Here is a 12,138-nt window from a genome sequence, read left to right as displayed (position 1 = left end):
CAGAACACACCTGACCTAGAATCGCGTGGCTTACGTGAGCAGTGACAACAGCGGGAGCGACACGGGTCGGTTTCGGGACACATACGGGCGCTTGCCCGACATCGGCCTGAGACGTGATCTCATAATTAGGCAGTGCGTGTTTGACGGTACTGAGCACAATTAAACACATGCTAAGCACATGTTCATTCTGGTGCGCGAGAGAGTATTAAAGGGGGAGGGGTGGTTCTTAGTGAAATCAAAAAAGCACACACGCACAACGACGCATTGTGAATTGTTTTGTTCCATCCTAATGAAGAAAAACTGCAGCGTGTGGCAACAACATGCACCATTAATTCAATATTTGGATTCGACTTGAGAAACATGTCAAATGGTTCTCTTTAACTAGTGCTTACCAACTAATGGCATAGAGACAAGCAGTAAGAGTTCACTTTTACTTTTGAATCACTAACATTTGATATTTCACGGCTGAACACAATTTAAAGAGGATGAGTAGACCTGAAATTGTTTTAGAAGAAGTCTTTTATAGAAAAACCTTTGATACGTGAAAATGGAATTACCTAGAACTGCCATTGCACTCCAGTTTACAACTGTTGTGAAGTGATGACTTCTTGCTGTAAACATCCAGTCAGAAAATGCATCTTACGTGCAACGCATTGATGGAAGAAGCACAGTGACACCTAATGGGGAATTCCTGCAAGTACAGCACGGTGCAGTACAGTTTTGGCAAAGCCAGTAGTTTGAAAGCAATTCAGTGTTGCCTCATTCAACAATTTCTAAGGATACATGTATACTATTTACTAATATAGGGCATTTCATCATCTCTTCACTATAGTGTGCACTGCAATATTTAGACACTATAAACCCAATGTATAAAGCTTTGTGTGTGTGTGTGTGGGGGGGGGGGGGGGGGGTGTTATTCTATGCATGAATTCCAGTACATTTTACAATGTCTTCATTTCTTCACTGCTTTTGTCTTTTGTTCTCTATGCCATTTGTCCTCTATGCCTCTAATGCATTATATCTCATTTTGATACATATCAATCAATGTTGTGCTCAATGTCTGACAGTAGAGGGCACTCTTGAGCCATACAATATTGTAAAGACACAGAAAAGGTAGACCTCAACATGTGAAGACAATAATAATAATAATAATAATAATAATAATAAACTGAAGCAAAACAGTTATCATATCATATAATTATCGTAACATGACTGCATCCTTTACTTTCTTCCTGACCATTCAGTCTGAATGTGGAAACACAGTAAGAAAACGATCAGGATTAACAGGCCTTTTTCTGACAGATCGTCACCATAGTCCTGTATGCATGTGAGATGAATCAAAATTATGTACATAGCATTTTGAGGGTCTCAGTACTGATGATGTCCTTCCTGGGCCCTGAACAGATTAAATAGGCCTACAGTCTACTTTCCTCTTACCACTCACTTCCACTACACTGTCATCTCCAAATACAAGCTATCTCTATCTGGGGAAAATAGGGTTTGATGACCGCTTAGGAGACGACCCTTCTGCACTATAGTAGTATACTACATCGCCTTGCTGTCCTGCTCCTAGTCTCCTAGTCTCCTGGCTCCTTGACCCAGCCATTTACATTTGAATTTATGATAATCATCCATCTTATTTATTCTGTGTCTCAAAGGGTGTTATCTTATACCCTGTCTTGAAGGAATTCATACACTTCCCAGAATATGGTGAGTGTGGATGACTTTTCTTGGTCGATGTGGATGACACAGTGAGTTAATGCAGTGATTCTTCTTCCAGATTTGCCATAAATGGTGTTTTGATTGCTATCTTGCTGTATTTCAAGTTGTCAGTTTTGCTGCCTGAATGTCAGAGAATGTCTGAGAGGACTTTTATTTAGAATACACCATGTTCCATTTTTGCTTTAACAGATGCGAATTTTATTTCTGGAGTTATATAAACATTTGTCATGTGACTTGTAGTGATGTTTTTGTTTATCTTCTATTGTGTCCATTCAATGTCATGTATTCGGCTCAAATCCTTTGCCATTTTTACTGAACAAAAAAGTAATATCAGCACTTCCTCTGTGCCATCCACACAAGCTCACTGAATGATAGTATGCCAAATTTTACTTGACTTTGCTTTACCTCCTCCTCGTACATTTCACTTGAATGCAAAATTCCACGTCTCAATTTTACCCATTATATGTTCTACAGTCATTCATCAAATGATCAAATCCCAGAGATACAAATGCACAAACACGACAAGGCCAAAGCTGATCATAGCATAAGTGTCAGAGCTATGCAATGACGTAAAACAAATAAGCATGACACAAGAATCCACAAAACATGCCGATTGAAGTTTCCCAAAAAGCTGTTCACGACCAAGGACCAAATACAGATAAATAATAAATAATGACAAAACTGACATCAGCAACCTTTTATGAAGTAATCGATGTAACTACTCTCCTTGTTCCTGCAGAAGCTTCCAAAGTATCCTGCACATGTGAGTGGTTTGTGATGCCAAAGAACATGACAACTTAATATGCATCCCACATTGTTTACGTTGCATTCTGCTTTCGATAAGCAGGAGAGTGATCTGAGGGACTAGGGGGGTTCGCCGTGATGTCTGCCGGACTTCCTCCGTCCTGGGCACAGGATCTTGGCAAAGGCGCGGCGGAAGCTACTGTGGCACACCGGGTACAGGAAGGGGTTGATGGCCGAGTTGAGCCACAGGAGCCAGAAGGAGACCTCGTACCAGTGGTCGGGGATGCAGCGCCCCCGACAGGCCGCCCGAATGATCATCAGCAGCGTGTAGGGCGCCCAGCACACGGCGAACACGCACACGATCACCGCCAGCGACTTGGCCACCTTCTTGTCCCGCCGCAGCCGCGAGCTGCGCTGAGGCCCTCCGCAGCTGCCCGCCCGGCTGACCGGCGGCGGCGACGACGCCCGAGACTCCAGCGAGCCCCCGTCCTCCTCACGGGCCGCCGCCGCCGCCACCGCCACCACCGCGGCCGCCGTCTTCTTGCTGGCGAAAAGCGGAGAGTGGCGGTAGAGGAGCGAGGAGAGCCGGACGCTCTCGGCCGGGGAGGAGACCTCCGGCGTGGCCCGGGGCTTGGCGCTGCCCAGTCTCCTCCGGCGGATGTTCAAATAGATGCTGAGGTTGAAGAAGGCCACCGAGACCAGCGGGCAGAAGAACTCCAGGATGGAGGCGCTCAGCAGGAAATACCACGTGTAGTAGAACTCGGCGAAGCAGTCGTCCTCGGGCACGCAGCTCTGACCAGACACCAGGTCCCAGAAGAGGATGGCCGGTCCGTAGAGAAGGAACGCCAGCACCCACACGGCAATCATCTTCCCAAGAGCTGGCCCGCTCATCCCTTGTTTTGCGCGATAAGACACCTGAATCAATGGAAGGAAAGTAAACACAAGCTCTCCACATACTGTACATCTGCAGAGGGCAATACAGTTTACATGTGTATCTATTTAGCAGATGCTTTTATCCAAAGCCACTTGCATATTATATTACAGGGCCATTGTCTCCGGAGCAACTCAGGGTTAAGTGCCTTGCTCAAGGGCACAACCAGGAATTGAACCCACAACTTTACTGGCTATTGCTAGCCAAGCTCATTAACCACAGGGATGGGCCATGTTTGTGATGCATAAAAATACGTATTTGAAATACAAAAAAGTGTTTTGTCATTTGTATTTGATGGGGTTTTGTATCTAAATCTGGAATCTGCTGCCACCCCCTATCAGAGATGCTCCCTCTGTCACCAGTTTTAAATCTAGGCTAAAAACACACCTCTTCTCCCTGGCGTTCCCTGTCGGTGTATGATTGCTTTCTCTTTGTTTTTATTTATTTTATTTTACCTATTTTAATTTTTTCTTTTAATCTTTATCTATTTCGCTGTTTGTTAACTTGCACCTGTACGGCAGTGTGGTCAGTGTAAACTGTATTTTATATGTGCCTTATAAATACATTTTACTTACTTACTTACTTACTAAATACTTTATGGGTATGTGTTATTGTAGTTAAAAAGTATTGGCAAATATTTTTGGTAAAACCAATACTTTTGATGACTTCATAAAGTGCAAAACAATGAATATAGCCTCTCACTGGTGCAGATTTGTGATCAGAATATTGAGATTCAGGAAGATGATCCACTGCAAGATGAGAAATGCTCATTTACACAACGATACATGGCATGGCTACTGTATTTTGTAATTCATTTTCATACACTTAAAAGTAGGGCATTTGCTATTTTATTGAAAATAGTAATACGCTTTGATGTATGTTAGCCACTACACTACCACTATCCTAATACACGTGCTCTCATTTATCAATACCAGATCACTGCACTGAAAACCCCTCAAGTCATTTGACCAGTTCATGTCCAGCCAATGGTGTTCAAAGTCAATAGCTCCAGATCAGCAATAATTCATAGACTTATAAATATTAGTACTGGACAAATTGATCCCAGGCCCAATCTATAGAATCCTACACAGAAATCACGTCTGGCACGTCTGTCTGCCTTACAAATAACCTGTCTTACTTATACTTCATCAGAACTAACTAAATCTATTTCTTCATCGATTTACATAAAGTTACACTACTTGAGAGGCTAACAGTCAAACAACTCTCTTTATTCACCGATGCAAGTGATAGGACTGGTTTTAGACCACTCCACACGTTTGATGGCAGGTGGTAACTGTGGAGTGTCCTCATTTGCACTTGAAAGAGATTTATATATATATATATATATATATATATATATATATATATATATATAATTAAATGACACTGGATTGTGCATAGGAAAGCACACGAGAGGGAGAGATGGAGAGAGGGAGAGATGGAGAGCATGAGAGAGAGAGAGAGAGAGAGAGAGAGAGGTGACTGACATGATTGAATTAAGAAGTGCCAAATGGAGTGCTTTGTTCACCTGTTCCCACTGAACTCATTTTGAAAAGAGCCTAAAAGCAACAGTGCAGCTTTGTGTTCAACTAAAAAGCACTCAGAGTGTAAAGACAACGGGCTGCCGCTCAACATCAACCAGTGAGAAAGGAATGCGATTTTCTGTGTTATTGACAGTGGCGCCATTTCCTTAGATTTAAGATTCATCCATGTGCACCAAAACAACAAAATAAATATACCTGTAATTCACCACATGTGAGGACCTTCCCTACTTCAGACACCGAGCATTTTGGAATTGATCTACAGTAACAGTGAATCATTGAGTTATAAAGAAAAAATGTGCCAATAAATTAACACAGAGTTAACTCTCCCACAAACAGGTAATCATTTACATTGATTTGAATCTGCTGTCTATCTACAGTAGGTGGTAAGCATCTACCATTGTCATTGGCTACCTATACTAATGCTCACATTTGTTATTGTTTGTTTTTTTCTCTCTCTTTTTTCCTGTCCCTCTCAAGGTGTGTGGCACACACAGACAGCATCCATTTGCTGGAGGTTACTGAAGTGGCCCTGGGAGAGCAGACTCTTGAGGATCAAAGATAACAGTTCTTTGCATCCACAGAGATGAAAGGGAGAGGATGATTCGTGGCCATTGGTATTCATTGCTATAATGTTATGTTTCTGCTCGAAAAACAAAAAGGTTCATTGTCAGGCCCCTTAATCTTCTGTGTCTGCCACTCTGCATGTCAAAGAGTGCAGAGTTTGCTGTAGGAGGCTGTGGTTCAATGCCAGGCCACGATCCAGTCACTTCAATGCAGCAGAAAGCAAATTAATTTAAAAGCACATTAATTCTTCCACTAAGTCTCTTCTGTCTAGTAAAGTCTGTAAAGTCCCTGTTTTAAATATGGGAAGGACAGGTAGGTTCGCAGCTGTGGCTTGTAATATTGTGTGCAACATAATCAAATGGAGCCATTTCTCAAAGCATGTTCTTTCTCAATCGTTTTTTTATGATGTAGGATATGCTTAATTTTGTTGGAACACAAATCTTTTCTTTACAGTTGACTTTTCATGACCCCCACATATAGTTTTCCAAACAATTCACATTTTGTTGGAAAAACCAGAGGAACTCCAAGGCACTCTCATGTAACACAAGTTAAAAAGCCTTTATTGTAGCGGGTTGTAATGTGACCAAGCCGCTACAATAAAGGCTTTTTGGTTGGTTTGGTTCGTTTTTCCAACTGAATTTTTTTCCCTTCCAAGGAGCACCTCAAACAAACTTTTTTCTGAGTCCAAGAAGCGCTCCTAGACAAACGTTTTCTGAATTCACATTTTGTATTGTCCCTTTAGAAACCAGTAAGCAACATGCTTGTGAGAGAATCTTCATCCCATAGAGACTTAAAGCAACAATACAATGCGACTTCTATATGCAACTTCTGTTTTTATAGGCAATACTGTTGGTTTCTTTTCTTTGGTGACATGATGACATCTAGCCTCTGACTGGTGCTGATCTAGTCATTTCCCCAGATTGTGATCAGAATATTGAGATTCAGGAATGATCCAGTGCAAAATGAGTAAAATGTAGGTTGCTCACACACATCCCCTCCCCCTCCCCCTCCCCCCAGCACACACACACCTCAAGTTACTTCAGAATTTCGACCATCAGTTTCTTGAGAACTTTAGCCATCAGTTTTTTGAGAACTGTAACCATCAGTTTGTGGTTATTTTATGTGGTTCCCTGCAACAATGCACAAAACGTTGCCTGATTTAAATAGGCTATGAGGTGTTATAAGCAGGTCAGCATTGTTGATCTGTTGACTGTCTGCAGATTTACGCCCCCCTCCCCCCCACCACCACCATTTTAGCCATCAGTTCATCAGTTTCTTGAGAACTGTAACCTGTTTATGGTTATGTGATGTGGTTCCCTGCAACATTGCACAAAAAGTTGCCTGATACAATAGGATATTATAAGTAGGTTAGCATTGTTGATTTGTGGCGTTTCCCATAGGCAGTTTATCATTTATTTTTCGCTTAGTATCATCTTCAATGTTCAAATTAAAGAAACACAGACAGACACACCTGTAATTTCCACCTTCCAGGTTATGCTCTATCAAGATGTATGGTCTGAGACGATTGCCCAAGCATAATTTGCTTTTACAACAGTCAACAGTACAAACGTTTTCAATGGCATTTGTTATTGTTGGTGCAGCAAGGTTTTTGCATGGAATCAGTTATGTGTTTTTGAGTCAGTCTGTGGTTTTATTTTATGGGTACTAGGTAATTTGTCAGAATTTCAAATGTCATCGGGCTTTACATCCAAGCAAATAAGCCTTGAAAAGTGATTAAATAGGGTGAGCTAGACTAGATTTCAAAAGCAGCTCAACATCTTGCATGATACAAGGTGAATCAAGGGTACACTGCAGAAGCAGAGAATGTTTTGTGGCCACAGAAATAAGGAATGAGGTATGCAACATCTCTAATCATTGTCCATTCAGCTGTTCTGTCCATTTGTTGAACTTCTGTTGATAGATTGTGTTGCTCACACAGCTCTTTGAACATACCGTATATTTAACCTGATTAGTCACAAATGTGCTTCTTTGTGCTTTGAAATGAATGGCCGAGCAATGGTTGTTTATGACCTCTCGGGACTTAAAGGAGAGAGCGTCCAAAAGCCTACTCTCCAGAGACCGAGGGTTCAGGTCTTAAAATAGAGAGCTGTTTAAAGAACTGTTTCTGTGGCCTACATTACCCATTATTAGAATTAAATACAAAGAAGGAAGACATAAATATTATGACACAATGGGGGAAACAGTCGAACGAGTAGAGTATGTTTTTTTCTTTCATTGTAATCACATTAAGCATGGACATGTTCCAAAGGTTTGAATTTGCAGCCTCACTGTTTGGCTTTATACAAACACAACATTGCAGAACAAAGCATGTTCCCTAAGCAACTCCCCTCTCCCCTCCCTGATTTCTGCCATGAATCTTTGATCTAATAAAGAAGAATCAGTTTACTTATTTCCAACTATGCAAGAGTTAAGGCAAATATCCTCATTCCACCATGTGCAGACCTCCACTATAAAAACAACTGAACTTTTTTTTGCCCTGAATTCAGGAACATTAGCTTATGGAGGCTTATGCAAATCAGTCATTTACCCTAAAGTGAAGCGTGACTCAGGATGGGTTTGTATCTCCAATGATTATTTAAAGTGACTAGACTGAACAGACTCCCTATATCTCTTTGGAGCCTTGCATAAGACTTGGGGACTATTCCACTCAAGGTTGATAACTGTACAGAATGAAAGTATGCTTGTGTGTATTATATTCCATAGTAAATAGGCTTAGCTCCATGAATCTTTGAAGACTTTTCTATATGTGATGTGCTGAAACTCGACCTTCAAGCTTACAGATCAGGATGCACAAGGCACATTCCAGTCTAATGGCGCTGTCCCTTTTCTCTCCCTTTACCTGCAGTAACAGGGTTTTTTCCCCCAGCTGTACATCTACACAGAGTGCAGCGTCAAACCCAGCTTGGATGTAGATGAGTTGGTGTTGAGTGAAATGGTAGCTAGTTGGTACATACTGTAGCTGTGCAGTAGGCCTGTTTGTGTGTTATGTAACCACCCCCCCACACACACACACACACACACACACACATTCACATACACACCCTCCCAATGCCTGGCCTGCCTGTTACACTAGCCTAAATACTGTATCAGAGATGCACTCAAAACACAACACAACTGAACTTGGCAAGCAGTACAAGGTGGAGACAAGTCTTGGTATGAGAGGAAGTGTATTGTGCGTAAGCAACCTACAAGTTACTGATATTGCACTGGATCATCTTCCTGAATCTCAATATTATGATCCCAACAATTTAGCAAACTGAGCAAATATTAGTCAGCACCAGTCAGAGGCTATCATTTTTTTTTTGCACTTTTATGATGTCATCACATCACCAAAAGTAGGCTATTGGTTTTACCAAAACATATGTGCAAGTATTGTTAAACTACAAAAATACACACTCATATAGTATTTTGATACAAAATACAAAGCTGTTTTCTTCAACAAAATAAAACTTCTAACAAGAGAATATGATAGATGTCACTGTTGATTCTCATAATTGTTCAGTCATAGCTGACTTCAAAAGCCAGTGAGTGAACAGATTTCCTCTTTCGACTCTGCCCCATCCACTAATAAGAAACGTAAACCACTAATACAGATCTCACACACACACACACACACAACCAACAGAGGCTGTGGATTTGACTCTATGGGGACACTAATTATACTAGGTGGCAAAATCATTTTGAATGCCAAACTCATACTATATAAACAAGATTTCTGGAGATATTTCACATAGATCTCTGTTTCTTGAATTGCTGCAGCCAACAGCTAAACAGTGCTACACTCCCAGAGTTTAGTATTGGCAGCTCTAGCTGTTGGCTGCAGCAACTTGAGCTAGGTAGAATCAATTATTTCGGCAGTATGTGACCTTGAAAAATCGAGATCTATGTGAAAAATCACCGGAATTCCGGAATTCGCCATTCACCCCTAGTCTGGCTATCACCATACTAAGCTCAACCTTTCAAGATTGAACATTAGTATGGGGAGTCTGCACTTTATTTCTACTGCGCGAGAGTTAGATAATCCTTCAACCAATCTGACCAACGATCCGGTGCATCTTTTGGATAAGATAGTTTGTGATTGGAGCCAAAGGTTCTGGCAGGGAACAGAGGAGATAGATGTGCAGGTTTCCAGCCTGAGCTGCCGGGCGAAATCCAAATTTGCCGGCAGGTCAGGCAGGGTTCACCTCAAGAACAACGACGATAATAAAAACTGAAATTAGCACTGATGTCATCGTTCTTCATGTCGTTATCATTGTAGTTTATGTGTGGATGTAGTTACTCATATTAGCTAGTGATATTTTTATCATCATAGTTATCGTTCTCAGTGTGAACTACACTTTGTACTGTGTTCAAAAGTTTTGGTCTGCACTTGGTTTCTTTTCATTGCAGTTTGATGGGAGTCTGAACTAAATCACAGACAGCTTGTATGTCTCCCCCTTAAAACCTCAGTTAGAGGACCATTTTGAATGGCTCTCTTTGACAGCAGTACTCTCCCACTGCTATTGTGTCATCTGTCATACCAGATATCTGCCATGTCAAATGTGAAACTTTCACTGTGTTTCTCGACTGAACAAAATGGAGCCTATTATAACTGAATAATACTAAGGACAGTACAGTTCCAAACCATGACAGCTGACTGAAAGCCCCGATTTCACAAAAGATTTAACTTTCGGAACAGAATTCACGGCAGTATTTTTCTTTGTTGATTTTAGGGTGATTTAAACAGTAATTTCGGAGGTTTTTCAGGTCTGCCCTTTTGGCTTTTCCAGGGTTAATACTAGAACATTGCATTGCCTCGTACTATGACCAGAGAGGGTTAAAGCAGAGCTAATGAAGGATCTTTGCTATGACCTCATACAATATGTCTAAATTATTCTAAAACTTCATTTGGGTTTCGTTTTAAACCTTTACAGGTTGTGGCCACTGTTCATTTCCAGAGTAATACATCATTGTACAGTAACCTATTAACTCACTAATCACTTTATGACCCCATAATGAAATTTTTTCTAAACCTTTGCTAAAAAATCATGTCATGAACATATGACTATCTATTGCACAGGACAGAAGTAACCGTGTTGACAAAGAAAAGCAGGAAGGTAATCTGGCCATAGGAGATCCAAAGAGGAGAGCATCCGAAAAAAGAAAAAAAAATCAGTGACCGCCTACCAAAAGCTGCACTTGAACTCGAAATACTGCACATAGTCAATTCTCTGGGTGCAGCTACCAAACGATTTACCGTGTTTCAACCCATTGTGCAACTTCATGTCTATGTCACTAAACTGCTTTTGAGGCTGCGCAGACCAAACAGAGTCCACTTAGGAAACTGGTTCAAATAGACGTCACTTCTCTCCATTCATATCTAGGGGCCAGGCAGATCTGCAGAGCAAATTTAAATGTGCTCACAGACTTGTCTGGGTCCACTCTAAAAAATGTTAAATAACCTGTGAGAGCACAGTAGGTCTATACTACAGTATATTTTATCAGCTTGACCTGCAGCCAGTAGCCTAATCCTTCATCTCACTACTGATTGCAATATGAGTAACCCATGTCCCTGACAACCCACTTAATCAATACAGCAGAAATCACAAGGAGCAATGCAATTATTGCAGGTAGACATGACATGTACTCCAAAACCTGACATGGAATTAAAAGGCATGTGCTGCCCTTAGCAACAACACATATCCAGGTGAAGTATGATGGTATTAGACAATACATAAACAGGCAATATCTACAATCAATCAATAGGGGACTTTCTCCCATTTGTTCTGAGCTTAGGTTACTCCTCTCTCACACACACTCTCACCGCTTGGGTAACAGACTGGAAACGATCATAGCTGATGAGGACGATGTTGAAGACTGAGGCAGTGCACAGCAGGTAGTCCATGACCAGCCACAGCTTACACAGCCCCCTACCCAACATCCATCGACCAGAGAGGATGTATGGGATGTACACAGGAATGCAGAAAACACCTAGGTGAAATGAAATGTTACACTCAATAGTTTTATAAAGTCAATAGTCTCTGATCTACCAAATATTTCATTTAGCCTACTCGTATCGTCGGGCTAGTTTCTCTCAGAGTAGTAGTTATTAGGGTCGCCTAATAATAACTGAGTCATACTGTCTGTTTTGACATGGCCAAAGCCAGTGATTCGTGCCTTTAAGACATGCGGGCGGTCCTTTATGGATACTTTAAACCAACAGGAAACACAAAATAAATAGCCTCTATCTTCTGCCATCTTATCCTGTTGAAGTACTAGAGACTATACATATTAGTCTATTCTAATACCATGCGGCATTACATATTCATATTCATTGTATCAAAGATCATGAAATGTACAGGACGAAGGTGATGTGACTTACTTACCAAGAAGAAAATCGGAGATCGCCAAATTTAAGAAAAAATAGTGACTTTGCCTCCTTAAACTTTTGTCAACTTTGAAGGCAAATATGACCAGCGCGTTCCCTGAGATTGTCACAATTACCAACGTGACCATCATCACCGCCAGAATAACCATTACCGGTCCGACAAAAGTGGACTTATCTATTAATTTGGTGGAGTTGTTGGCCAGAACATTCCGTGTGGCGTTGGAGACAGCTGCGTCGCCTCCCAT

The 12,138-nt window shown here is 41.3% G+C and overlaps 1 protein-coding gene across 1 annotated transcript; it reads right to left on the bottom strand.

Annotated features, from left to right (window-relative positions):
* Positions 1–1,995: 1,995 nt before the first annotated feature.
* LOC134099592 (histamine H3 receptor) lies at positions 1,996–12,138 on the bottom strand. The gene is made up of 3 exons (XM_062552526.1): positions 11,892–12,138; positions 11,330–11,496; positions 1,996–3,381 (listed from the first exon to the last, which is right to left on the bottom strand). The coding sequence occupies exons 1-3, from the start codon at positions 12,136–12,138 to the stop codon at positions 2,587–2,589; spliced, it is 1,209 nt and encodes a 402-aa protein (XP_062408510.1). The 3' UTR covers positions 1,996–2,586.

The sequence above is a fragment of the Sardina pilchardus genome, chromosome 2 (assembly GCF_963854185.1).
Source record: "Sardina pilchardus chromosome 2, fSarPil1.1, whole genome shotgun sequence".
Taxonomy (NCBI): domain Eukaryota; kingdom Metazoa; phylum Chordata; class Actinopteri; order Clupeiformes; family Clupeidae; genus Sardina; species Sardina pilchardus.
This window is presented reverse-complemented; position numbering and strand designations above follow the sequence as displayed.

Coding starts and splice junctions, on each gene's coding strand:
- LOC134099592 (XM_062552526.1), bottom strand. CDS start 12,138: ATGGGAGGCGACGCAGCTGTCTCCAACGCCACACGGAATGTTCTGGCC. Junction 11,497..11,891: donor GATCTCCGATTTTCTTCTTG/GTAAGTAAGTCA, acceptor CATTTCACCTAG/GTGTTTTCTGCATTCCTGTG. Junction 3,382..11,329: donor TCCAGTCTGTTACCCAAGCG/GTGAGAGTGTGT, acceptor CCATTGATTCAG/GTGTCTTATCGCGCAAAACA.